Below are 24,876 nucleotides of genomic sequence, written 5' to 3' on the forward strand. Positions count from 1 at the left end.
AGAGGCAGTTTTGATGGTAGAACTTACCCTGGACCAAATCTTTTGGATTATACCAAGTAGAGTGTCAGTTTGTAAAGGGGTTAGGGTTTAAGTTGAATGCTGTACATTTAAAATTTTAATGCCACTGTCATCACAGTTTGAGAGACACTATACTACTACAGTCTTCAGCTACCTGCTTATACTAGCTAAAGGTATCTGCACCAATGTTAGATTTAACATTAAGGAAAGGAATGTATATGATTACATAATAATGTTCTAACACTTAGCCAGCAGAAGCATTGGACTTGATTAATAATTTAAGCTCTCTGGGTCTTTAATTTTATATATTATATGGGTCATCAAAACTATATAATAAATAAGTTTGATATCTAGAAGTGAGATTTTTAGTCCCAAATTCAGACTCTCAGAAATCTCTAAGTATCCTAAAATTATAATGTGGGTGAATCCGCAGTCATCACCAGTGTCTTTCATTGAACTTACAGAACTGTGCTGACTCAGCATATTATTATATGGAGTAATTAAATGAATGGAGCTTTGTTAATTCTTGTCATATTTTCAGTAACTTATGATGTGTCTACTCAGCTTGAACTTGAATCAAGTATATCAAAGACTTTCTAGGCTTTGTATTTTTGCCTTTCGAACTTACAGCCATAAATTACTTTTTACATAAACTTATTTCAGACATTTTGTAATATATGAATGTGCTGGTCAGCATTTTAGCATAGCCCTTATGAATGACAGTATTACAATAAATAATAGGTAAGTTTCTTTTTATTGACTGGATATTTTATGTTAACATTAGTATCTATAGCTATTAGGATGGGAATGTTTGTGATTCATCAAATTGTTTCCTCCATAATTTCCTTTCTTCTAAAGGTTAGAAGTTTTTTAAGTGAAAGCTAAAAGTTCTTTCCTACTGATCATAATCCATTTATTTCGCCTTTATTGGTTAGTTTCTTTACTGATTGTTTAATATGTGACTTAAAAGGAAATTGCTGTCAGGCTTCTTTCTGGGCTTTTGTGGTATCTAAGAATAAATAAATAAGAATGCTTCTTTTATTATAGGGGTGCAGATCTCTCTGCTTTGGTACGGGAAGCTTCTGTCTGTGCCCTGAGACAGGAAATGGCTAGACAGAAGAGTGGAAATGAAAAAGGTACGATTCTCTTCATAATTTCTCAGTTCTACTTAATTGTCATCCTAAGTACTTAAAACCACTGTTCCCCTGGAAAATGACCATTTGCTAGCATCTATTATCTGTGACATTATAGTTGACATTTTTCTGTTGAGAACTTTAGAAGCTGTTCTGGAATATTATGACAATTCGCTGACAATTATAATTGCACCAAAGTTATTTACTGCCTCTCTAATAAAGAGTATTATATCTTGTCATCATATATGGATGATTAGATATAGGTAGGTGGGTCCATTCACTGTCTTCATCATGAGATTGGTCTACTTACCAATTCTGGGAAACCTCATTTTGCTAAGGCGATAGCTACTTGCCTATTAAAGTGCAGCCTAAATTGGAAAGCTTAGAAAATACACACACGGGCCGGCCCGTGGCTCACTCGGGAGAGTACGGTGCTGATAACACCAAGGCCCCGGGTTCGGATCCCATATACGGATGGCCGGTTCGCTCACTGGCTGAGCGTGGTGCTCACAACACCAAGTCAAGGGTTAAGATCCCCTTACCGGTCATCTTTAGAAAAAAAAAAAAAAAGAAAAGAAAATACACACACAAGAAGTGAAAATTGGAATAACTTCCCATATATTGAGACATTCCTTTCAAAATACAAAATCCATGTATTTTACTAGTGACAGTTTGGGGCCATCTCAACAGCTTTGCACCATCCTTCTACTTTTGACAATATCTTTGATTTTAATATTTGGGTGTTGTGGCCAAAAAGAGTCATCTGTGACCTGCATTCCAACTATGCCAAGTACAGAAATAGCCTTTACTTTGCTTGCTTCCTGTGACAGTTGTTTGATTAGTTGAAGTTTATGCATATCTTTACAGTAATAATCTTTAATTAAATGATCTTACTACTTGGGGGAGGGGCAAATTGAAGGTGTTAAAGAATACCTTTCATCAAAAAGATCTACCTTTTCCTCTAAACCTGTACTTTCATCTGCAGTTCAAGTCTGTATTGATTTTTCATTGAATAGATTTCCAAAAGATGTCTTTTTTTATTTGTACTTATTTTCCCTTTTTTTTCTTTTCTTTTTTTTCTTTGGCTACCAAGAATCTTAGAGCTGAATTTTGTTTAAAGTAACGGCTATGTATGCTAACTTAGATGTGTCAACACATGTCTTCTTTATGAAGTCCTTTGGGTTTTTTGTTGTTTAAGATTCAATTATCTGATCTTCTTTTATTGTAAGCTACATTAAATTCCTTTTGGAAGCAGGCGAGATATAAGTAAGTATAATTAGAATATCTTGTAAAAAAAAAAAAAAAATCCTGTGTGCTACCTGAGATCTGAATCTAGTCAGTATCTTCAGATATGTTTGGTCACTAAAAATTAACAGTACATGTATTGGTGCTGCTACTAATAATCTTGTTTGGATGTTGTCTTATCAACATTTATAACAAATTCTGACATTCCTGCTGTGCTACAACTTTTATTTCCAGCTGGAAATGTTCTTTAGAGACTTTTCAATTGATATCTTACTGAAACCAAAGTCAGTAATGCCATTCAACTTCCATTTGATACGTTGAAGAACACATTTTATTATAAAGTACATATACTATCCTAATATCTGTGTAGAAAGTTTACTATTTTAAATATAAATTGTCATCATGTATGTTGTCATATTAACATTCTAAACTAAGCTGTATTTAACACTCAGCTATTTTATTTCGCTTATTTATGTAATAGCATAACCTTATAAGAATTATAACCTCCTTCTAAGCCAGCATTGTGAAATATATATATATATTGATATAATAACTCCATAACATCTAATTATGTGTTATATATTCTTGAATACTATGGAATTCTACTTTCCATTCCCAGTTAAATTTATTTGAATGATCTTAAAAGAAAAAAAATTTCTTCTTCATAAACATCACCATTAAGTTAAGTTAAACAGTGCAGAGAGTGCCTACAAAAGGGCTGCCTGTTTCTGAATGATAGGTCTCTTTGGTACTAGACAAGAGTCTAATGAGCAGAATATATCTGGTTTGAAGACTGTTCTGAAAAGGAATAGAGCCCATATTAACACTAATTTTCTTAGTGTTCCTCTTGAAGGCTTAGAAGTCTTTCAAGAGAAACTAAGTTACAAATCACAGCATGCTATACTGAAACGTATTTATTTATGCACTTGCTCTATAGGTGAACTCAAGGTTAGTCATAAGAACTTTGAAGAAGCTTTTGAGAAAGTAAAACCATCTATATCAAAAAAGGTAAGAAATGCTCTTAAAGGTATAGAGAAAGAAGACTAGAACTGCGACCAGTAGATATGAACTCATGAATTGTGTAACTCTGTTTTACTGATTAGGTTTTACATGCCATTTCTTCTTCCTGAAAGAAATTGCGTATTACATTTTGACCTGAAAACAAGCCAAATAATTGCCTTTGTGAGAGTGTTCTTGAGAGATTTAAATTTTGTGTTTCTTAGAGACTGGAGCACAGTACTCCTAACCAGATCCTCTAACCTCTTGTGTCTGTTTCCACAGTCTCAGAATTATCAATCATTCTCATTCAAGTAGTATTTGATCTACCCCACCCTGTTTGACAAATGGTTTATCTTCTTGGGGCTAGACTATACCCAAATTAAGCCATAGGGACTTACCCATACATTTTAAGGAAGAAAAAGTATCTTTGGGGCTGGCCGGTTAGCTCACTTGGGACAGCGTAGTGCTGATAACACCAAGGTCAAGGGTTCAGATCTCTGTACTGGCCAACTGCCAAAAAAACCCAAATTTCACCATAAGGTAGGAGGAGGATTTAAAAAATCACTCTTTTTCTTCTTCTTCTTCTTTTTTTTTTTTTAACGTAAAATGCCAGGTTTTACATGTTTATTTCTTACTGTGTTGAAGTTTTCTCCTTGGAGTAAGTTAAAATAGTTGCTACAAAATGAAGTTGGTTTATTGTGATGATTACAAAGAGAGTTGTCAGGGAAATATCCAACCCTAAGAAATGTCTGAATTTGATAATGTAGTGTAAGTTTTGTTCACTTGAATATCTACTGTTTCCAGACTCCTAGATATATAACATGCCTTTGCCATGAGAACCTGTTTACTGACTGTATTAAAACCAGATACTTTAGCCATTTATTACTCCATTCTCAGCATTTCTCATTATAATTATTGATTGGAAACTATTAGTCAGAGTTCAAAACAGTTGCATGAAATGAGTTGCTGTGTTTCAGTGCCACCACTCTTGGTCTAAATGTTCTAAGTGAGTTGACCATCTTGTCACTTTAAAATAACTGGTTAAGGGGTGCCAGTCTGTGGCTCACTAGGGAGAGTGTGGTGCTGATAACACCAAGGCCGTGGGTTCGGATCCTATATAGGGATGGCCAGTTCACTCAGTGGCTGAGTGTGGTGCTGACAATACGAAGCCAAGGGTTAAGATCCCCTTACCGGTCATCTTTTCAAAAAAATAATAAAATAAAAATAAAATAATAACTGGTTAAGGGTTTGGGGCTGGTGGTGGTATTTTTCAGGTGCATGACATTTTCAGTTAGAGTAAAGTAAGAGTTTGCTGAACCTGGACTGAATCTTCCACCGTATTTGGAGAAAACAATAGTCTGCTTTAACCTCTCAGGCGTTTTTGTATACCAGCGGAAATATTTTTTACTGAACATCTTTGAATAAAATATGTTATTAATTAAAATCAGAAACAGTTTTGCAATTAATATCATTGGTCCTTTTCATTCTTATCAACAAGAGACTAGTAGTGATTGTCCTCCCAAAGATTTAGTCATTTGAAAAAATATATTTTTAATTGAAATTATTTTTTACCTACAACCTGAGTTTTGAGGCTTTTCAAGTATTAGGACGTACTGACATAGTTCCGTATTTGCCACACTCATCCTCTAATCTTAGTTTTTTAAATTGAAATTTAATTTATATGCAGTAATGCACAAGCTTAAGTGTACAATTCCATGAGTTTTGACAAATGTAGCCAGGACTGCAGTCAAGATATAGAATATTTTTATCACTTCAGGAAGTTCCCACAAAGTTCTTTGTGGTCAGTCCCTTACCAAGCCCTGTAGTAACCACAGATCTGATTTCTATCACCATACTCTAATTGTGTCTGTTTTAGAACTTTGTAAAAACAGAATCATAAAACAAGTACTCATTTGTGTCTGGCTTCTTTTGCTCAGTGTAATGTTTTTGAGATTCATCCATGTCATTCTGTTTTTTAGTACTTTGGTCCTTTCCTTTGCTGACTAGTATGCCATTGCATGAGTAAACCACAATTTGCTTATCCTTTCACCTATTGGTGGACAACTGGGTTGTTTCCAGTTTTTGGCTTTTATGAATAAATCTGCTCTGGAATTTTATACACACACGTACATATGTATATGCACACATATATATTGTCTATATTATATATATTATATATATGCACATACCTATGTGAACATGAGGTTTTATTTCACCCAAGTAAATAACTAGAAGAGGAATTGCTGGGTCATGTGGTAAGTGTATGTTGAAATTTATAGGAAGCTGACAGCCTGTTTTCCAGAAACTTTAGCTGTACCATTCTGCATTTTATGAGAGTTCTAGTTGTTCCACTCTCTTACCAGCACTTGGGTATTGTCAGTCTTGAATTTTAGTCATTCTACTGGATGTGAAATAGTATCTGTTATAGTTTAGTTTTTCCCTGATCACTACAGTGTTGAGTATATTTTTATGTGCTTATTTGTCGTTTGGATATCTTGTTTTGTTTCCTCATCTTTTGCTCTTTCTTAAAAAATTGAGTTGTTTTTCTCATTACTGAATTGCAGTATAAATTCTTAGTTTATTCTAAATTGAAGTCTTTTATCAGATATACCTGTTAAGGATATTTTCTCCTAATCTGTGGTTTACCTTTTATTTTAAAGGCATCCTTTGAATAACAAGAGTTTTTAATTTGGATAAAGTCCGGTTTATCATTTTTTTCTTTTATGGCTTGTTTCTGTCATAAGAAATATTGCCTATCCCAAGTTCATAAAATTTTTCTCCCTTGTTTTTTTCTAAAAGTTTTATAGTTTTAGTTTTTACGTTTCGGTCTGTGATCCATTTCAAATTAGTTTTGGTATTTAATGTGAGGTAGAGGTTATCTCCATGTGACTGTTTAGTTACTCTGGACCTGCTTGTTGAAAAGATCTCTCTCTCATCATTGAATTACCATGCCCTCTTTTTGAAAATCAATTGATCATATATGCATGAATCTATTTCTGTACTCTTTATTCTGTTCCATTGATCGTGTTATGTCTTTATGCCATTGTATATTTTTGCCACTGTGTTGTTTTTTTTTTTTTGCCAATCAGGTAATGTAAGTCCTCCAAATTCATTCTTTTTATTTTTTTCCTCCAAGTTTTTTTTTTTTTTTTTTAAATCTATTTTAGGTTCTTCGTATTTCCATATAAAATTTATAGTCAGGGGCTGACTGGTTAGCTCACTTGGGAGAGCATGGTGCTGGTCACACCAAGGTCAAGGTCACTGGTTTGGATCTACTTACAGGCCAGTCAACCAAAAAAAAAAATTTTTTTTTACAGTTTATCAGTTTCTACAAAAAAATCCTGCTGGGATTTTATATGGGGTTGCATTAAATCTGTACCAGTTGGTAGAATAGATATCTTAAAAATATTGAGTTTTCTGGGCTGGCCCATGGCTCACTTGGGAGAGTGTGGTGCTGATAACACCAAGGCCACGGGTTCGGATCCCTATATAGGGATGGCTGGTTGGCTCACTTAGGAGAGTGTGGTGCTGACACCACCATGTCAAGGGTTAAGATCCCCTTACCGGTCACCTTTTTAATAAAAAAAATATTGAGTTTTCCATTCTATGAACATAGTATATCTGTCCATTTATTTAGATTCATTTAATTTCTCTTATTTAAATGTATTAATTTTTAGGACCAGCCAGCTGCAAAAAAATAAAAATAAATTTTTTCATTTTTAGAAAAGTATTTCATTTATTAGATCCATTTGATTTTTCTCAATAATTTTTTGAGTTTTCAGTGTACAAGTCTTGCACATCTTTCATCACATTTATTCCTAAATAATTATTTTTGATGTTTGTAAATTATACATATTTTTAATATTATTTTCTAATTGTTACTAGTATATAGAAGGTCAGTTGGTTTTTATATATTTACTTGGATAGCTTCTCATTTGTCATTCTTACTCCTTCCTTTACCTTTCAAAGATTACTTCAGTTTTCTAGAAACTTGTTTATATTTGCTTGCTGTAGTTTTTAAAAGCTTCCAGATTTATTGCTTAGATCATTTTTTTTATAGATGGTTACAAATTTGTCGTGCAAAGTTTGAAAATAGCTTGACCTGATTCCTAAAGTTGGCCATGTTTTTATTCTTGCAGTTATAGTAATTAAGGATTAAATCTTTATTATATCAACATTTTATCACTTTTGTTTACTTATTACTTGTAAATTTGAAACCAGTGCATTTTATGTCTATTTTTCCTTGAAGCAGTTGCCTTCCTGGTTCTACATGATTCTTAATTTTGGGTTGGAGAATAACATCATGTAAAGTGTCAGCAATCTACTGTTATAACAATGGAATCTAGTTTAGAGGCCAGGTGCAGAAATTCATCACCTTATGTCGAGAGTCCTTTGTGCCTAGTTGAGGGTGGAAAGTGAGGACAGTGAACAGATGTTCCCTTTCTGAGTGTCCGCCTGTACTCCTCATTTACTCCCACTCCATTGTACCAAGCTATGAGGCTCTACCTGATGACCCCTGCCCAGTCCTAATGTCTAGTGAGAGGCTATGTCCCACTGTGGTCCAAAGAAAGTCTTAACAGGTTTGCAACTTGTTGTGACAGGTTTCCCAGCAAACAGGATGGGCTCCTCCTGTCAGGTGCTGTGTCTTCCTTTATTTTCTCCCCTCAGTGGAGCCAAATTCTCTGATCTAATGTGTCATTTTACAAACCAGTAAAGCATAACTTACTTTGCTCGTCTGGTGTTGTGTTTTGTTTTTTTCCAGTATTAAACTGCTCGTAATAAATGTTGAGATCTTAAGATTATTTTTATAATCCTTTCATTCTGCCTACTGTGCAATTGTTCTACTGTCATTAAAAACCTCATTTATACATAAATTATAATTTTCTTTTCTTTTTTTCTCTGTGAAAGTCACAGCATACAAACTCTTGTTTTACTAATTTGTTGGTTTAGTGTTTGTCACACCTGCTGGCTTGTGAGTACTTTGGTTCTCTTCTTCACACTCAGGATTATGGTTTCATCCGTTTGCCTGATTATTTGTCACATTGACGTTTATGAGAGAAAAACTTCTAAAGTCAGAGTCCCCCTTACCCCTATCTCTCTGTATTAATGGGTTGCCTAAGATCCCGTCGTTGCATTCATCCACAAACATCATGTTCCTAATGTGTGTATGTCAGGCTCTGTGCTAGACTCACAAGATAAAAAAAGTTCACATAAGACCTGTTTCTTAATCTTCTTGAACAATTAAGATTTATATGACACCAAGGTCAAGAGTTTCTGATCCTTGTACTGGCCAGCCACCAAAAAAAAAAAAAAAAAGTTTTACGTGATGAGCACTATCATAGATGTATACATATAGTACATATTAACCTGGCTGTTAAATTCTGTTTATGTTAGAAAATGGTTTGCAAGTAGATTTTGCTTAGAAGGTATCAACTATGTGACAATGTGACCTTTTTTTAAAAAATTTGAACCTAGCTTGGATCCCCGTACTGGCCAGCTGCAAAACAAAACAAAAAATATCTGAACCTATAATTCCAGACATGGTAGAATTTTTTTTATCCTCTTAGGAATATCCCTTGGAAGGCTGCACCTATGTCCTAATGATGCTGCTTGATTCTGGTACATTTTTTGGAATATCTTTTGTGGTCATAAATCTTTACTTGTCTTTTAGAAAAAGGCATAGTATGAATTTCGGTAAATAATACAAAGTAGATGACCAAGCTGATTATTAATGTGTTTGATATTTTTAAAAATAAGGCATAACAACAAACAATAATACGTTGAACTTTCCGAAGGAGAGAACAGAATTTGTTATGTGGGAGGCAGATTAAGGAGAAATTGGTTAATGGACCCAAAGAATGAGTACATTTTATAATGACAGATATGCCGACTATCCCAATTTGATTTTCATATATTGTACACAAATACTGATAGTAAACCCTGTACCCCACAAATATGTATAATCAATTATATTTCAAAAATATATATACTGAAAAAAAAATAGGCATAACATCAAGATAAAGAGACTGCTTTCCTTGTTTGGCGTATTAACTGTCCTTAAAAGCACTTCTGAAACTAATAATAATGATTGCTTATGCAGAGGGAAACTGACTGGAAGACAGTGGTGTGAGAGAAAGTTGACCTTTTTATCCTATTTGAATTTTGAACCATGTGAACGTATTACCTACTTAAATTTAAAATAAATAATAATTTAAAAGGTCTCCAGCTGGCTGGTTAGCTCAGTTGGTTAGAGCGTGTGCTGATAACATCAAGGTCCTGTGTTTGATCCCTGTACCAGCCAGCCACCAAAAACAAACAAAATAATAATTTAAAAGGTCTGGTAGATAATAATAAACAATATCTCTTGATATCCTTAAAAAAAAAAAGAAAAAAACTCAACTTACTGATGATAAAAAAAAAAAAGCAGCTAAGACACTATGTTTTTCCTGTCAGTTGGCAAAAATCTCAAAACTTTGGTCCCACTCAGTTGGCCAGGGTGTACAGAGACAGGTGCCCTCGCAACAGGTGGTGGGCTGTCCATCAGAACAGCTGTTGTGGATGGCAGTTTGACATGTCTGCCAAAATTAATATTACAACAAAAGTTGACCCGGCAACTCCTTTTTGTGAATTTATCCTCAGTATAAAGTTATTTATTCATTGGACCATTGTGTGTAATAATAGCTAAAGATTAGAACTCTAAATAATAGTGGGCTGGCTGGTTAGCTCAGTTGCTTAGAGCACAGAGTTATAACAGCAAGGTCAGGGTTTGGATCCCCTTACCAGCCAGTAACCAAAAATAAAAAAAATTATAGCGAATTATGATATAGCTGTTCTAAAAAGATTAAAAATTTTATGTATCTCCTAAATATACAGAAAAAGAGGAGGAATTGTGTGTATAATATGCTGCCATTGATGTAAAGAAAGAGGAAAAAATAATGAATTTTAGTATTTGCTTGTAAATGTAGAAGGAAAATCTAGAAGGACACATTGTTTACCTGAGAGGGAGGGGAGGGGTGGGAGAGAGCCTTTTTTCACTTTATAACTTTTTATGTATTTTGAACCTTGTAACGTTCACCTATCCAAAACAAAAACTTAACAAAATTGGATTTTTAAAATAGATTTTAAAGGGCCAGAAAACAAAACACACTGTACATATTTCTTTAGAGTAAATATGTAGGAATGGAATTGCCACTCAACACTCATGTGATCACAGTGGGATTCACACCCACCAGAATGACTAAAATTTTGAAGATTGATAACACCTAATGGTGGCAAGGATGGCAAACAGCTAGAACTCTCATACGTTGTTGCTGAAAATATAAAATGATATACCACACTGGAAAATATCCTGGAAGTATAGTTTAGAATTTTGCTTTCTTCACTAATTAGATAAGAATCTTTTGAAAGGCAAATTTTAATCAACAATTATGAAAATCATGGGTATTCCCTGTGGAAAGGAGCAGAAGATTATATACAGGGAGGTGAGGTCAGCTGTCTTTAGCAGTGTACTAGGCTGCCTACCACAGACTGGGTGGCTTAAACAACAGAAGTTTTATTTTCTCACAGTTCTGGAGACTAGACATACAAGATCAAGGTGTTGTCAGTGTTGGTTTTTCTGAGGCCTTTCTCCCTGTTGGTGGTCATCTTCTCCCTGTGTTTTCGCATGGTCTTCCCTCTGTATGTGCATGTCTTAATGTCCTCTTGTAAGGGCCCTAGTCATATTGGGTTAGGGCCCACCTATATGACATCAACCTTAATCACCTCTCTAAAGACCCTATTTCCCAATACAGTCATGTTCTGAGGTCCCGTGGGTTAGGACTTCAGTATATGAATTGGAGTGGGGGGGGGACACCATTTAGCCTACAACAAGCAGTGATCAGCTCTGTATTCTGTTTCCTACTCCTCTCAGGATCGAGTGATGTACGAAGCTCTGAAGCAGTCCCTCAGCTGGTGACAGCTCAGTCAGCTTGGAGGAGGCGTCCAGTGCATCGAGCAGGCAGAGAAGCCCACATGTTGACACAGGTGTGGTCTCGTAGAAGCATTGTATTTTCAAATTAAAGAGGCCAAGCTGATGCTGAAGATTCTTCCCATCTGACCAGCCTTGTATGAAGTCATCCCACTTCCTCTTTAAGAAAAAGAAAAAATTTTTAACTGCTGAAATAAAATAAATGATACTTTTTTAAATAAAATTTTTATTTTGAATAATCTCAACCATACAGAAAAATTACAAGGAACTTTTTTTCCCTGAACCATCTGAGAGTAAGTGGCCAACCTGATGCCCCTTCACCCCTAAGCACTTTAATGTACATTCCTACACACCAAGGTATTCTCCTGTATAATAACCAACCATCCAAATCAGCAAATTAACATTGATGCATTGCTACCATCTAATCCTCAGGCTCCATTCAAGTTTATCCAGTTATCCAGGGTCCAGTATAGAATTAGCCATTGCAATGAGTTGCTGTCTCTTTAGTCTCCTTAAAGTCTGAAACAGTTCCTTTGCTTTGACTTTTTTTTTTTTTTTTTTTAAAGATGATCGGTAAGGGGATCTTAACCCTTTACTTGGTGTTGTCAGCACCGCGCTCTCTCAAGTGAGCAACCGGCTATCCCTATATAGGGACCCGAACCCATGGCCTTGGTGTTATCAGCACCGCACTCGCCCAAGTGAGCCACGGGCCGGCCCTGACTTTTTTTTTTTTTTTTTTTTTTGGCAGCTGGCCAGTATGGAGATCCAAACCGTTGATCTTACTGTTAACAAGGTGGTGCTCTAACCACCTGAGCTAACCAGCTAGTCCTGGCTTGACTTTTGATATTTTTGAAGGTCACAGGCCAGTTAGTAGAATGCCTTCAATTGGAATTGTCTAATGTTTCCTCCAGATTAGACTGGTTATGCATCTGCTGCAGGGTTATCTCAATGTGACATCTTTGCATCTTGTCAGGTGGCATGCAATTTTGGTTTGCCCCATTACTAATGACGTTCACTTTGATGACTTGATTAAGGTGGTTCTGCCAGACTTCTCACGTTATAAACTTACTCTTTTGCCCTTTGAAATTTGTATGTACTTTGTGGGAAGGTACTCTGAAACTGTAAATATTCCATCCCTCATCAAGTTCAAGTATTACTATTTGTTCAATGTGCTGTCCATTATTATCATTATTTGATGTTAAAATTGTCCCAGATTTGGCTCTTTCTGCTGGCCTCTTTGTCTCTGACGAGTCCCTACCTGATACTTCCTGAAGGGCTTAATTTGTGTCACGTTTAATCTCATCATTTGCAGAGTTGCTTACAACATATTCTGAGGCTGTCTATAGATAGTTCTGGTTATCTATTTTTCTTTCTTTCTAAATTTTTACTTCATTCTACAAAAATGTTTAGGCTACTTTTAAGAATATAATTGATAAAATGGAGAAAAAAATAAAAGCAAATCATGGTTACAAAGGTCAAATGAGCATTACACAGTTCTTTTTTTTTTTTTTTTTTTTTGAAGAGTTCACAGAAGGTTGCAGACACATAGACAGAGTATGACAATACCCCGTGAAGAGACATACATTGTTTATCTGGGAAGAGGAGTGGGCGTAGGACTCAGCAGGGAGGCCCCCAAAAAAGCAAGTCAGGATCATGTGATAGAGGCAGATGATTCAGAATGAAGGGAAAGTTAGAAGTATGTGCACCAGAGGTTCTTACACGGTGATTAAGTTTAAATTTGAGTAGTAAATTTGACTCTGCTTGATATCGTCCAGCTCAAAAGAGAGAGTGTAGTATCACAGATGTAGATTATGAGAAAAAGCAAAGATCTTATTAATAGAATGCTAGATCTGAAGACTCAACTTTCTGGTGGTTTAGCTTGGCCTACCTATAAAATGTAAAGAATACAGGAGATCAGACAGGCTATTTGTCTATCAGCTTCGCAATCAGCTGTGGGACAGGTTGAACAGCAGGCAGTTGCTGAGCAGAAACTGACCAACTAACGTCACAGTGGACATTGCCAGCACTTCTCCAAAAGAAAGGAAAGAGAACATTTTCTGAGCATGATCTATGTACTAGATCCTGCCGTATGTTCTCTTTAGTGCTTCCAACTCACACAAAGGATCAGATGGCATTATCCCCATTTTATCACAAAGAACACACTTCAGAGCTTGTTCAAGGTGGCTTGCTAATACAGAACAGTCTGAATTCTAGTCTACAGCTGTCTAACTTTTCTTTTTCTCATGAAAAAGATTCAGTCCTATGTTCAGAAATGTCTGGAGTTATATCCTCTGTCTTGGCATCGTCAAAGATTCAGCCATTTCGTTAAACGCTTTGTGCTAAGCACTGTTGACCTAATGATGAACAAACTCAGACCTTGCCAGTTTGGTGTGTGTGGCAGAGTTAGATAATTGTCCCATAACATCCATTCGTCCCTTCCACCTCGTGGTAAGAAAGGCTCTTGCTGTTAGGAGAGTGACTGAGGTCTGGCTAGTGCAATATGACCAGAAGCCTTGGGAACAGCTTCTGTTCACATCTTTAAAAGGAAATAACTTGGGCTACACTTAACTAACCATCATTAACTCAGGCAGCCTGCACAGAACTCACACTTCTTAGCCCATAATCAAAAACTCTGGGTATGTCATCAAAAAGCCACAACTGGTTTTTAAAAAAGATGCTGCTGCTTGTTCTCTTAATTCCACTTTTCCCCTCCCAGAGCTAGAATCTGATGAGGTGATGATGAACCAGCTCTGGCCTTGCACCTGGAGACAACGTTCCAGGAGAGACTAAGCATTAAGACTTAAGAAACCAGGATCCCTGGGCAACCGATGCAGCAGTGTTTCCTCACTCCTCAGGCTGTTCCTTGGCCTGACTTATAAGTGACCTTTGTCTCGCTTCAGCTGTTTATATTTTAGTCTCTGTTAAATATAAAATAGCCAAACTGATATCCAAATTAATACAGCATTTGGACAAGTAAAGGGCAGTTACAACCCAGCGTGAGAAGGGCTATGAAGGGGTAAGCATAGATGCCAGAGGAGGGGCGACTAGTCCAAAATCTGGGTCAGGGAATGTTCCCCAGAGAGAGTGATGTCTCAGCTGAGGCCTGAAGGCTGAGAAGGAAAGGAGAGAAGTAAGTGTTCTGAGCAGAGAATGAAGTCCTGGAGGAGAAGGGCTGGTGTTGCTGGGAAACAGACCAGGCAGCCTCTCACTCTTGTGCACTGGTTATTGCTGAAAACATGTCAAAGTCATGTTTACAAGAGGACCTTATTTCCAAAAGCTAAAAGGGTTAGAAAATGCCTAATTTCCCTGTACTTTTTAAACATAGTCTTCAGCCATTTATGGGTGTCTGTCACTATTCAACTTCTCACTGCTTGAACTCAGGCGCTCAATATTTGGATACATTTTTTGGATAAACCCCTCATTATTTGAAATTGCACTACTCAAATTCCAAAGCCGAGAAGCCAAATAAAGTTGGCATGAGATGATATCTCTCAGCACTCAAACTCCACTGTTTTAGATTTACCCGATGTGTGCTTATCAATAGTATCAGCATTCACTTTCCAATTTCAACATATTTTTACAAGATAAGCACGAACACAAAAATGTTAAACATGCTAATTTGGCAGTTGTCTGACTCCTTCTTTGGGTCTCTCGCTAAGTTACCTGAGGGGAGGGATCCTGTCGGTCTTGTCTCCTTAGCACTCAGCCCAGGGCCTGGCACTCAGGAAGCATTTAATAAATGTGAGAGGAATTAACCATTCTTCAACAACATGTCTGTCAAAATTTGGCTGCTGGCTGGTACACAATCTCTCCATCTGAGAACTTAAAGTGTTCACTCAAGTCATAGAAGTCTGATTTTGTCATGAAAAACAACAAAAGGACATGTGAATAGCTTATAACCCAGCGTTCCACTCCTACATGCATATGTATATGTGAACATGCATACACATGTTCACCAAAATAGCATAGACCAAAACTGGAAACCCAAATTACTGTCAACAATATAGCAGATGAATGTTGTATTTTCATACATTTGAATATCTCCTAGCAATGACAAACTGTGTGCAACAACCCAGGTGACTCTCACAGGTGTTGAGTGAAGGAAGCCAGACCCCAAAACAACTTGGGTGATTCCACTTATTAATATTTAAAATTCAAAAAGTAAAAAGCTAATTGATGCCATCAGCAGTCAGGTCAATGGTTACTTTTGGGAGGGTGGTGGCTGGAAGAGAACGTGAAATGGGGCCTCTGGGGTAGTGGCCATGTCCTCTTTGTGGGGGTGACAGTTACGTGGATGTGTTTTCCTTAAAGAAGGTTCATTGTGCCATAGGCTTGCTCACCTGTGCTCTTTTGTGCAAGTATGTTCACTTAAAAAGTTAAAAATCTCAAAGTGAAAGTACTTATGTGTAAGTCATGGTCAATCAATGTTGAAAATGTGGGTTACCTAAAAGTAAAGAACCACGTATGTTTTCGTATGCCTAGAGGAGGTCAGCCACCCTTTCCTCCCTTTTCCTCTAAAACACCAGGGACTTGGCTCATGCTGCCCTCTGATCTGGCTAGTGGAGAGAAAACGAGGTTGGAAAAGGTGAATAGTAGCTGAGTTTTCCTAATGAGGTTAACCCGCCACATATGCCATTCTCTCTTCCTTCCCAGGAACTCCATTTGTGAACATGAGCTTCAAAGACATAAGCAGCCAGCAAGGTTATCTGGATAAGTGTTTGCCTTCTGGAATTTCCTTTAGATTGCATGTTGACAATGTGCAGTCTGGCCCCACTGCCAAGTAAGGCTTGCCCCTGAAGGGAGGAGAGAGATACTCAGCAAATGTTCCAGAGAGCTCTTTCTCAGATGTGGAAGTGAAGAGCTCACGTTATGTGACAGCCATTCTGTCTTCCAAGACCAAAGAAAGTATCAGCATGGGAAAACTCAAATGGAATACTCAAGCTTTCACTTCACCTCCGTCCTCATACCTGCTCTTCCTCCCATATTCCTCATCACCCAAACTGGAAATCTTGACATCTTCAGTTCGGATTTGTCACCGCCATTTATTATTTAGAAATGTTTCTGGAATCTGTCCCTTTGTTCTCACAGACATTGACCTACTTCAGGCTGTCATCACCTTTCATGACTATTACTATAGCCTCCCAGTTAATCTCCTGTTCCAATCTCTTGTACCCTGAAACCAGGATTGCCTTTCCAAAATATGAGTGAATCTTGTCACTTCTCTGCTGAACATCCGTCACTGGCATAAATTCATCAGTGTGATTATACATGGACTTTTTAATCTGACATCAACCCATCTGTGGCACCTGTCTCCTCTTTCTTTGACTGGATTTATTGTCATCCCATTAGAACGCCCTGTTCTTTCACATGTTTGAGCCTTTGTTCACAATGTTCCTGCTTCCGGAATGCCTTCTCTGCCTACAACCCACAGGGCCAGCTTTAGGACTTCAATACCATTTCCTGAGAAGCTTTGCCCAATCTCTCTGCTTTTGGCTCAAACTGCATTTTCCACTGACCTGGACTGACTGTGGCGCTCCTTTTAGATCAGCTGTTTAAGTACAATACTAGGCTGGGAGTCTCAGTGGCAGACCCCCACTCACTTTTGCATCTATAGCACTTGACACATAGTAAGAACAAAGTAACTTTTTAATTGAACAACTGAATCACTTTATTCCATGGCACAAGGCACAGTTCATATTGGCGAGATTTATGGAGATTTGATATTGTTTCCACCCCAGGTGTCTACCAAAGTGGAACTTCATGGCTGTCTGAAGACTAGCTGGCAAGGTTTTGTAGGTGGGTCTTCCTCTGGCATTTGGTTCTTGCTGTTTAGAAGCCTTTTTAGCAGTACATACTTCTCTTTTGCTGAGGAGCCCTCAGTATGGCCAAGGCATTCAAAAGAAACTGTTTCTAAGAGCCTGGCCTACACAAGCTTTCTTCAAAACAGAAATCTCCTCTTTCAAGAGGAGATTATAGATATTTATTACAACCAAAATTCTAATTACCTTCTTCACAGACAGGAAACCCTGCTCTCCCACTCTGGCTGATTGTAAGCCTGGAAAGTGGACAGTGGGTCTTCTTTTCAGATTCCAGGAAGTTTTGCTAGATTGAAATTTCTCAAAATTAGTACTGCAGAAAACTAAATGAGTTCCATGGTTGCAGAGGGCTTTAGAAGCAAAGATACTGGGTGAGGTAAATAGCTGAGTTCAGGGAGCTGTAGAAATGCTATTTCACAGCATGTGAGGAAATCAATTTTTCAGATAAAAAAGCTCTACTTGAGGGGGATGGTTGGTTAGAGCGTGGTGTTAGAATAGTGAGGTCCCTGTGCTGGTCAGCCACCCCCCTGGAAAAGAAAAAGCCCTACTTGAAAAGGGAATCAAAAGCAAATTAATTAATTCAACAAACACTTCCTGAGCATCTACCTCACGTCTGTTTTTGTTGTTTTTTTTAATTGCCCCCTTTATTATTCTCAGCTCACTTACAACTTGGACATTGAAGTAACAACCGGATTCTCAGATCTTTTATTACCAGCCTCAGTTTACAGTCCAGCTTGGACCCACTTATTAAAAATGAAATTAGTTGTGCTCACTTGGGCACCCTGCATGGCATCAAGGTTTGGAGCATCTGTGCCTTAAGACAAAATGTCACAGGTCTTGTTATTGCCTGGTGGCATGGGATGGAAGAAAAAGAAGGAGGTGGACTTGTAAACATTAATGTGCTAATACGTTAAAACTGAGTGCATGAGTTAACCATTATGAAAATTTTCAAATATATATAGAAAAGTATTTAAACCATATGAAAATTCCATTTATGTAGGTCAAAAAGATCAAATACTGTGATGTCAGGTGGTCGTACCGAACATAATGATTCCCCCACATGCCCTGTCACCCAACTTCAACAATTATCAACTCACAGCCATTTTTTTTTTTTTTTTTTTTTTGTCTTTTTCGTGACCATACTCAGCCAGTGAGTGCACCGGCCATTCCTATATAGGATCCGAACCCGCGGCGGGAGCCTCGCTGTGCTCCTAGCGCTGCACTCTCCCGAGTGCGCCACGGGCTCGGCCCAATAGCCAATCTTGTTTCATCTATCCTTCCCTCACTACTCCATCCTAATTAGAAGCAAATCCATGAGTGATTTTTAAATGCATAGGTGGAGGTGAAGAAATAGCCATCCTATTCTCTAGGTTCAGGAGTAAAAGCCTTAAGAAAATGAGTGAATGTTTAACTCAAGGGACATTAAAGAATGCTGACATCTCTCAGACATAATCAAAGGCAGGGCTTGCACTGTAGTTTCTAAATCATGTTGAAGTCTAGAGAACAATGCATATTTACAAGAGTACATGTCAGGGATCTGAGGTTACCCAGCGACATTACCACTTGGGTTTTATTTTGCAAAATATTATCTACAGTTTAGTTATCTCCTTGTCAAACTATTGAATCATAATTCTATAAGAGGCCTTAGAATCATCTGTCAGTCAGTGTTTCTCATCACAGGATTCACTGAGGGTTTTCAGTGGGTCTCACTGCAGAACAATTGCATCTGGTCGGCTGCAGCTTAAATCTCCCCAGGTGATTCTAATATCCCATGAGTTTAAAGACAAGGAACCCAGAGAATGAACTGCCCAGGACCATGCCACTAGTGGGACCAGGAGTGGGTCTCAAGTACTCTGCTCCCAGAACACGTGCTCTTACTGAGACCACCGAGGCTCGCCCGGGTTCAAGATGGAGGAGAATGATGACTCGAACTCAGTTTCAGATTGCTTTCACTTTGCTTTACTCCCAGCAGCAAGTGGGGAGCCAGGCACATGGGGCATCACTCTCGATGCCTCCCTTAAATCTCATGGAGAAACAGCCAGAGTGTGGTGCCCTGTTAGCACATGGATGGGGGGAGGACTACCAGATGGGGAGCAGAGCCTCTTTAGTACCCAGAAACATACTGCTCTATAGGCTCAAATCCTGCTGCCAGGGAGCACTGGGGATGCAGGCCTAAGGTCCAGGTTGCAGGCCTTGAAATTCTTGCGGCACCAGCCTCAGGCTCTTGTCTGTGCCTGCACCGCATGTATGTCTTTCTGAGGGTGCTCCAAGGGCAGGCCTGTGCTGACTGCCTACTTAAGTCCTTCCAGTCTCAGTTCTAGACCTGCCTAGTTTTCTGAGACTCCCTCCACTTTGATAGTTTCTACTGATTCCAGATCCAAACAGCACAGCTGGTGGGCTGAGTTCCCAGAGGCCCTCAGAGAGGAGTGGTGGGTCAGTGCAGCTGGAGCCCCTGCCAGTTGCCTCCAGGCAGTCTTGTCTGTCTACATCCTTCCTTTCACCCTTTCTCAGGAAGCTACCAGAGGACGTGCTCCATCAAAATGAGGAAGTAGACCAAGGAAAAAGGAAGACATGGGATAGAGGGAATCTGCACCCGAGAGAGCACCCTGTCCTCCCGCCTAGAAGGTAGCCCATCTTGACTGGTGATCACTTAGGGGTCAGCCATGTTAAGGGTTATGATCACAGAGCAACCAGCTGCCCTCCTACCTGAAGACAAAGTGCCCAGGTGTGCCTGGCCCACTTATCTGTGTACTGAAGAAGTAAACACTCTGCTTCCCAGATTACCTGGGGACACTGATTTCCTCCAGGCATATCTGCTTCAACCCACTGCAGCTGTGCTGAGTCCAGAGGCAGAAAATCCAGAACAGCCAATTCCCTTTGACCACATTTCTGTTGGGCAACCAGCACCTCGTTCACACAGAGCCCTGCCACCCACTCCTAGAGAGGCTCTGGAGAACTTGGGGGTAAGCTGAGGCCAGGCTTTGCCCAGGAACCTCTGCTTATGTCTTGGGAGCTTGCATCTCACAGGGGCATTATTGTCTTTTCCTTACAAAGCTAGGGCTGTACTTGCTGCTCAGTTTTTCAAAACTAAACATGGTTTTTAGAGATTCACAAGTAGGTAACGTGCTTAAGATATTAAGGTCAGGATAGTGGCTACCTCTGGGGAGAAAGAGGGAGGTGAGGGGGAGTGTGCTAGAGGTCTTCTGAGGTGCATGTTCTGTTTCTTAACCCATGAGGTTCACTTTATTATTATTCTTTAAACTGTACATACCCATTTTATATGCTTTTCTATATTTATATTTTGCAATAAAAACATTTAAAAGACTTGTGGATTGCATTTGGGGGAGAAAACCTTTCTACTGGAATAATTGGTTGAGGTAGAAGTAAATATGTTCTAAATTATCCAGATAATTGTGGCTGGCTGAAGCTTCAGCCAGCAGAAAGAAAAAGCAAGTTCTGTGAGTTCTGGCTCCTTGCCAACCTTGACTAGCTGAGCGAATGAATTCGCCTTTTAAAATGTGTGCAATTCACACATGCCTTTGTGCTTGTCTCAGTCTCGACTGGGAATATGTCCTGAGGACTGTGAGGCATGAAACAGATGTTGGTGACTTTTGTCCCCACACTTTCCACCTCTCCTTTTTTTCCCTTCCACCTGCAACCAAGTCCAATAGCTAGCTGTTTGGTGAGCTGGCACACTGAAATTAAAATTTGCTCCTGTTGGGCCGGCCTGTGGCTCACTCGGGAGAGTGCGGCGCTGATAACACCAAGGCCCCGGGTTCGGATCCCATATACGGATGGCCAGTTCGCTCACTGGTTGAGCGTGGTGCTGACAACACCAAGTCAAGGGTTAAGATCCCCTTACCGGTCATCTTTAAAAAAAAAAAAAAAAAAAAAAAAAAATTTGCTCCTGTTGACTTCACAGGCTTTTTTTTTACACCAGCAGAAGAGCTGGAGAGAGGCATTTTGAAGTCAGGAGGTAATACTGACTGTCCTGGGCAGGGAACATTTGTGTAATTAAGCAGTGAAGGGAATAAGGAACAAATTCCTGGAACCCTCCTTACCTCTGGTTAGCATGTAATAAAGTTAAAAAAAAAAAAGATGACTGTTGCAATTACTTTACGTCTCAAATCCTGAAGGATTCTGTATTTGTTTTCACCTGGAACGTGGAAAATGAATGTGTAGCAGATTAAAATCAAGCTAAGTTCATTTAGGTGATTCTAATGATTTCTTAGCTAGTAATCTACAGTTCATAGTCCACTTGTAACTTGAAATTAGAAACTGGAGGAGCAGTAATATAAGAGATTTCATTAATTCGTCCAACGAATACTTATTGACTGGCTACCGTGTTAGTTGGTGGCAATACAGCTGTGAGCCAAACCAAAGCCCCCCACCCATGCTGTGGTCTTTCCTTCTAGTAGAAGGGAGGAGAAGGATACAGCCAATAAACCAAATATATATATATATATATATATATATATATATATGATTGTGTACACACATATATAAAGTCCTGCGTGCTGTGAAGAAAAAGTAGGGGAAGGCCCTGGAGAGGTCCTGTGTGTGTTAGTTGAGGCACCTATTTTATTTTATGGAGACTTGTCAGGAAAGGCCTCTAGTAAGACAATGTCTGAAGGAAGTGGGAGCAAGATCACAGACATGGGGTAGCTTTAGGCCACCTCTCCTCAGCGACTCTTTACTGTGACCCACACTAGTCACATAACTTCAATGTCTGTCAAAGGCAATGCCTCCTGGGCCGAGCCCGTGGCGCACTCGGGAGACTGCGGCGCTGGGAGCGCAGCGACGCTCCCGCCGTGGGGTTCGGATCCTATATAGGACTGGCCAGTGCACTCACTGGCTGAGTGCCGGTCACGAAAAGGACAAAAAAAAAAAAAAAAAAAAGGCAATGCCTCCAATAAAGGGAGGGGGACAGAGGTATAATTATGAGACTACCAAGCTGGCCTGTGATGAGGCTTGAAAGTACATTAGGGAGCTGCACATCATGCTAGGAACAGGTGGCCAGGTATTTTTATGTGGTCCTGATGGAGCAGCTGGTATGAATGTTAAGGGACAATGGCATGGGCTGGGAGCAAATCCCAGCATTGGCTTCCTGTCAGGGCTTTTCCACATTAGGGCCATTTCACCGCTTGGGGTCTGTGATTGTACAAATGAAGGAGGGTGACAGAGAAGGACAGGACAGGCATTAAGATCTGCTTCACATCGACATGTGATCATGAAAAAAGTCCCCCAACCCATCTGACCAGAAAAAACCTTAGAAGCAAATGTTACAAAAACATTCAGAGTCTTTGAGAGATGGGATTTTGCACCTTTCTGTGAATTTCTAGGAGTTATTCTAGCAACACAAAAAGTGAGCAGAGTTACCCACAGTGTGTTAACGAGCTGCTCTCCTGGACCTCAGTTAGCCATTCTCTCCTGGCTGCCCGCACTTCTCCCTTTCTGGGCTAATCCACAGCCAGTGCTCTAGAGGACTTAAGTCCTATCTCCTTTCATGAGTCCCGTGATTGCCTGTGACTGTGCTTGGAGCATTATTTAAACCTTAAGCTTTTAAAGATAATTGTGCTTTGTCTCCTTAAAGATTAGGTAAAGAAAGGATTTGCAGTGGATAAACCTTGTCCTACTCTGCCACTCTCTAGCTGCGGCAGTTCCCTACACTCTCTGTGTGTCACTTTCTTCGTCTGTAAAGGGGATAATAGTACCAGCACCTCCCCAGGGCCTTGGGCAGGTCGCGCTCCCGGGACTGGGATGGAGAAGGCGACGGACGGCGGGTGCGCCGGCAGGGGGCGCACCTCCTCCGCTCTCTCTGCCTAAGGGCTTCCTCTGCTGCCCCACCCCCAGCAGACCGGAAGCGTCCCCAGGAGCCGCCGGCAACGAAGAGGGGCAGGAGCCGGTGAACACGTACCGCAGCTCCGTCACCCCTCAGAGGGACTTTATCGTAAAGCGCAGATAGAGAAGAGCACGCAGAGCGAGCGTGCGGCGTCATGAATCGCCCCGGGCAGAGCCTCTGCGCTCCCGCGGGCCGGCTCCGGGACGGGGCGCACAGGCCGCTGCTCCCGCGGCTCACACCTGGACGGCCGCCTTCCTTTTCTCGCCGTTTTCCCCACGCCGTCACCGCGCTCCTGGGATCTCCTTCCAGACAAGCCACTTATGCCCAAATTCTTTTGTCAGGGTCAGTTTCTGGAGAAACTAAAAATCCGGCAGTTGCTGAGGAAGGCCTCGTTAAAGAGGTGGCATTTGAGATGAGAGCTGAGCGTGAGGAGGACTTGGTCACGCGGGATCTGGCCCGGGGTCCACACGGAGGGGACTGCGGGGGGCTGGCGCCAGCAGCCTGGACGGCGTGGGGCAGAAGCCGCCCGCTGTGGCCCCGTGGGCGGCAGGAGCCCGACGCCGAGGGCTGCGGGCGCGCGTGTGCGACTTGAGCCGGGGACCTGTCAGCCACCGCCCCCAGCGCCGCCTGCCACAGCCACACACGCACGCCCACAGGGAGTGAGGTGTTGAGAACCCACAGTGGCTGCCCCAGTGCTGGGACAAGTATCTATTCACATTGGGTAATTGAAGAACCAAACCGTCTGCTCGCGGGCACACCAAGTGCACAGATTCGTGAGGTTCCGGGAGGGACCCAGCTCCAGGGCTCTGGGCGCCGGCGCGCCCTGGAAGCACCGAGCCAAGCCCAGCGGCGCCGGCAGCCGTCACATCGGTCTCCAGCTGCCAAGGGAGAGTGAATCAGGGATCTGCAAATGACCCAAATCTGAGGCCAGGGAGGGTGTGGCTCTACCTGTGACTAACACTGTCTTAGCTACTCTAGCGTGAGACTGGCCTTCTATGGAACACTTGGTGGGTATATCAACATCAAAGTTAAGAGTTTTGCTGATTAAAAAAATATTCAAGTCAGATTCATAGAAACAGAAAGTAAAACGATGACGGTCAGGCCTGGGAGGAGGGGGATACGGGGAGCTGTTTAATGGGAATCAGGTTCCAGTTCTGCAAGACAAAAAAGTTCTGGAGATTGGTTGCAAAACAATGTGAATATACTTAGTACTGAACTGTGCGCTTAGAAATGGTAACAATGGTATATTTTATGTTATGTGCATTCTACCACAATTTTTTTTAGCATATTCATTGTTACAAACCATATTTATTATTTTATGCCCTTTATCCAATCTCTCTGCCTCCTACCTCCCCTTCTACTAACCACAGATTTGTTCTCTTCATCTGATAGATTAACTATCCTCTGTTGGTTTGTTGCCTAGATGATCTGTCCAGTACTGAGACAGGTGTGATCAAGTCCTCCCCTGTTATCGTAAAGCAGATGCTGCTTCTACTACTTTGGAGTGTGCTTTGTGAAGAGACAAGACCTCTTTTTTTTTTTTTTTTTTTTTTTTTTTTTATCTCTGCTAGTGCTGCTCCTTGTGTCAATGCAGTTGAGAGTCTGGCATGCCATCAACTCAATACTTTGGGCAGCAAGCATTACTGCTATGTTTTGGAACAACTGTGACATATCCTCTTCTTGCTGGTGCTGTCCCAAATGACCAATTCTTTTTTTTTTTTTTTTTTTTTTTTTTGTCGTTTTTTCGTGACCGGCACTCAGCCAGTGAGTGCACTGGTCATTCCTATGTAGGATCCGAACCCGCGGCGGGGAGCGTCGCCGCGCTCCCAGCGCAGCACTCTACCGAGTGCGCCACGG

At 40.2% G+C, this 24,876-nt stretch overlaps 1 protein-coding gene across 4 annotated transcripts in view; it reads left to right on the plus strand.

The window, feature by feature from the left end:
* NVL (nuclear VCP like) overlaps positions 1-12,718 on the plus strand; it is a 105,525-nt gene extending 92,807 nt beyond the window's left edge. For 3 of the 4 annotated variants that reach the window (XM_063114560.1, XM_063114561.1, XM_063114563.1), the window contains 3 exons: positions 1,066-1,154; positions 3,334-3,404; positions 11,305-12,718. In XM_063114560.1, the coding sequence (XP_062970630.1) occupies positions 1,066-1,154; positions 3,334-3,404; positions 11,305-11,349 (205 nt within the window). In that variant the 3' untranslated portion in view covers positions 11,350-12,718. Of the gene's footprint in view, positions 1-1,065; positions 1,155-2,380; positions 2,418-3,333; positions 3,405-11,304 lie in introns of all 4 variants that reach the window. The other variant, XR_010024889.1, reaches the window with a different exon arrangement.
* The last annotated feature ends 12,158 nt before the right edge of the window (positions 12,719-24,876 follow it).

Source organism: Cynocephalus volans, chromosome 11, assembly GCF_027409185.1.
Source record: "Cynocephalus volans isolate mCynVol1 chromosome 11, mCynVol1.pri, whole genome shotgun sequence".
Classification (NCBI taxonomy): domain Eukaryota; kingdom Metazoa; phylum Chordata; class Mammalia; order Dermoptera; family Cynocephalidae; genus Cynocephalus; species Cynocephalus volans.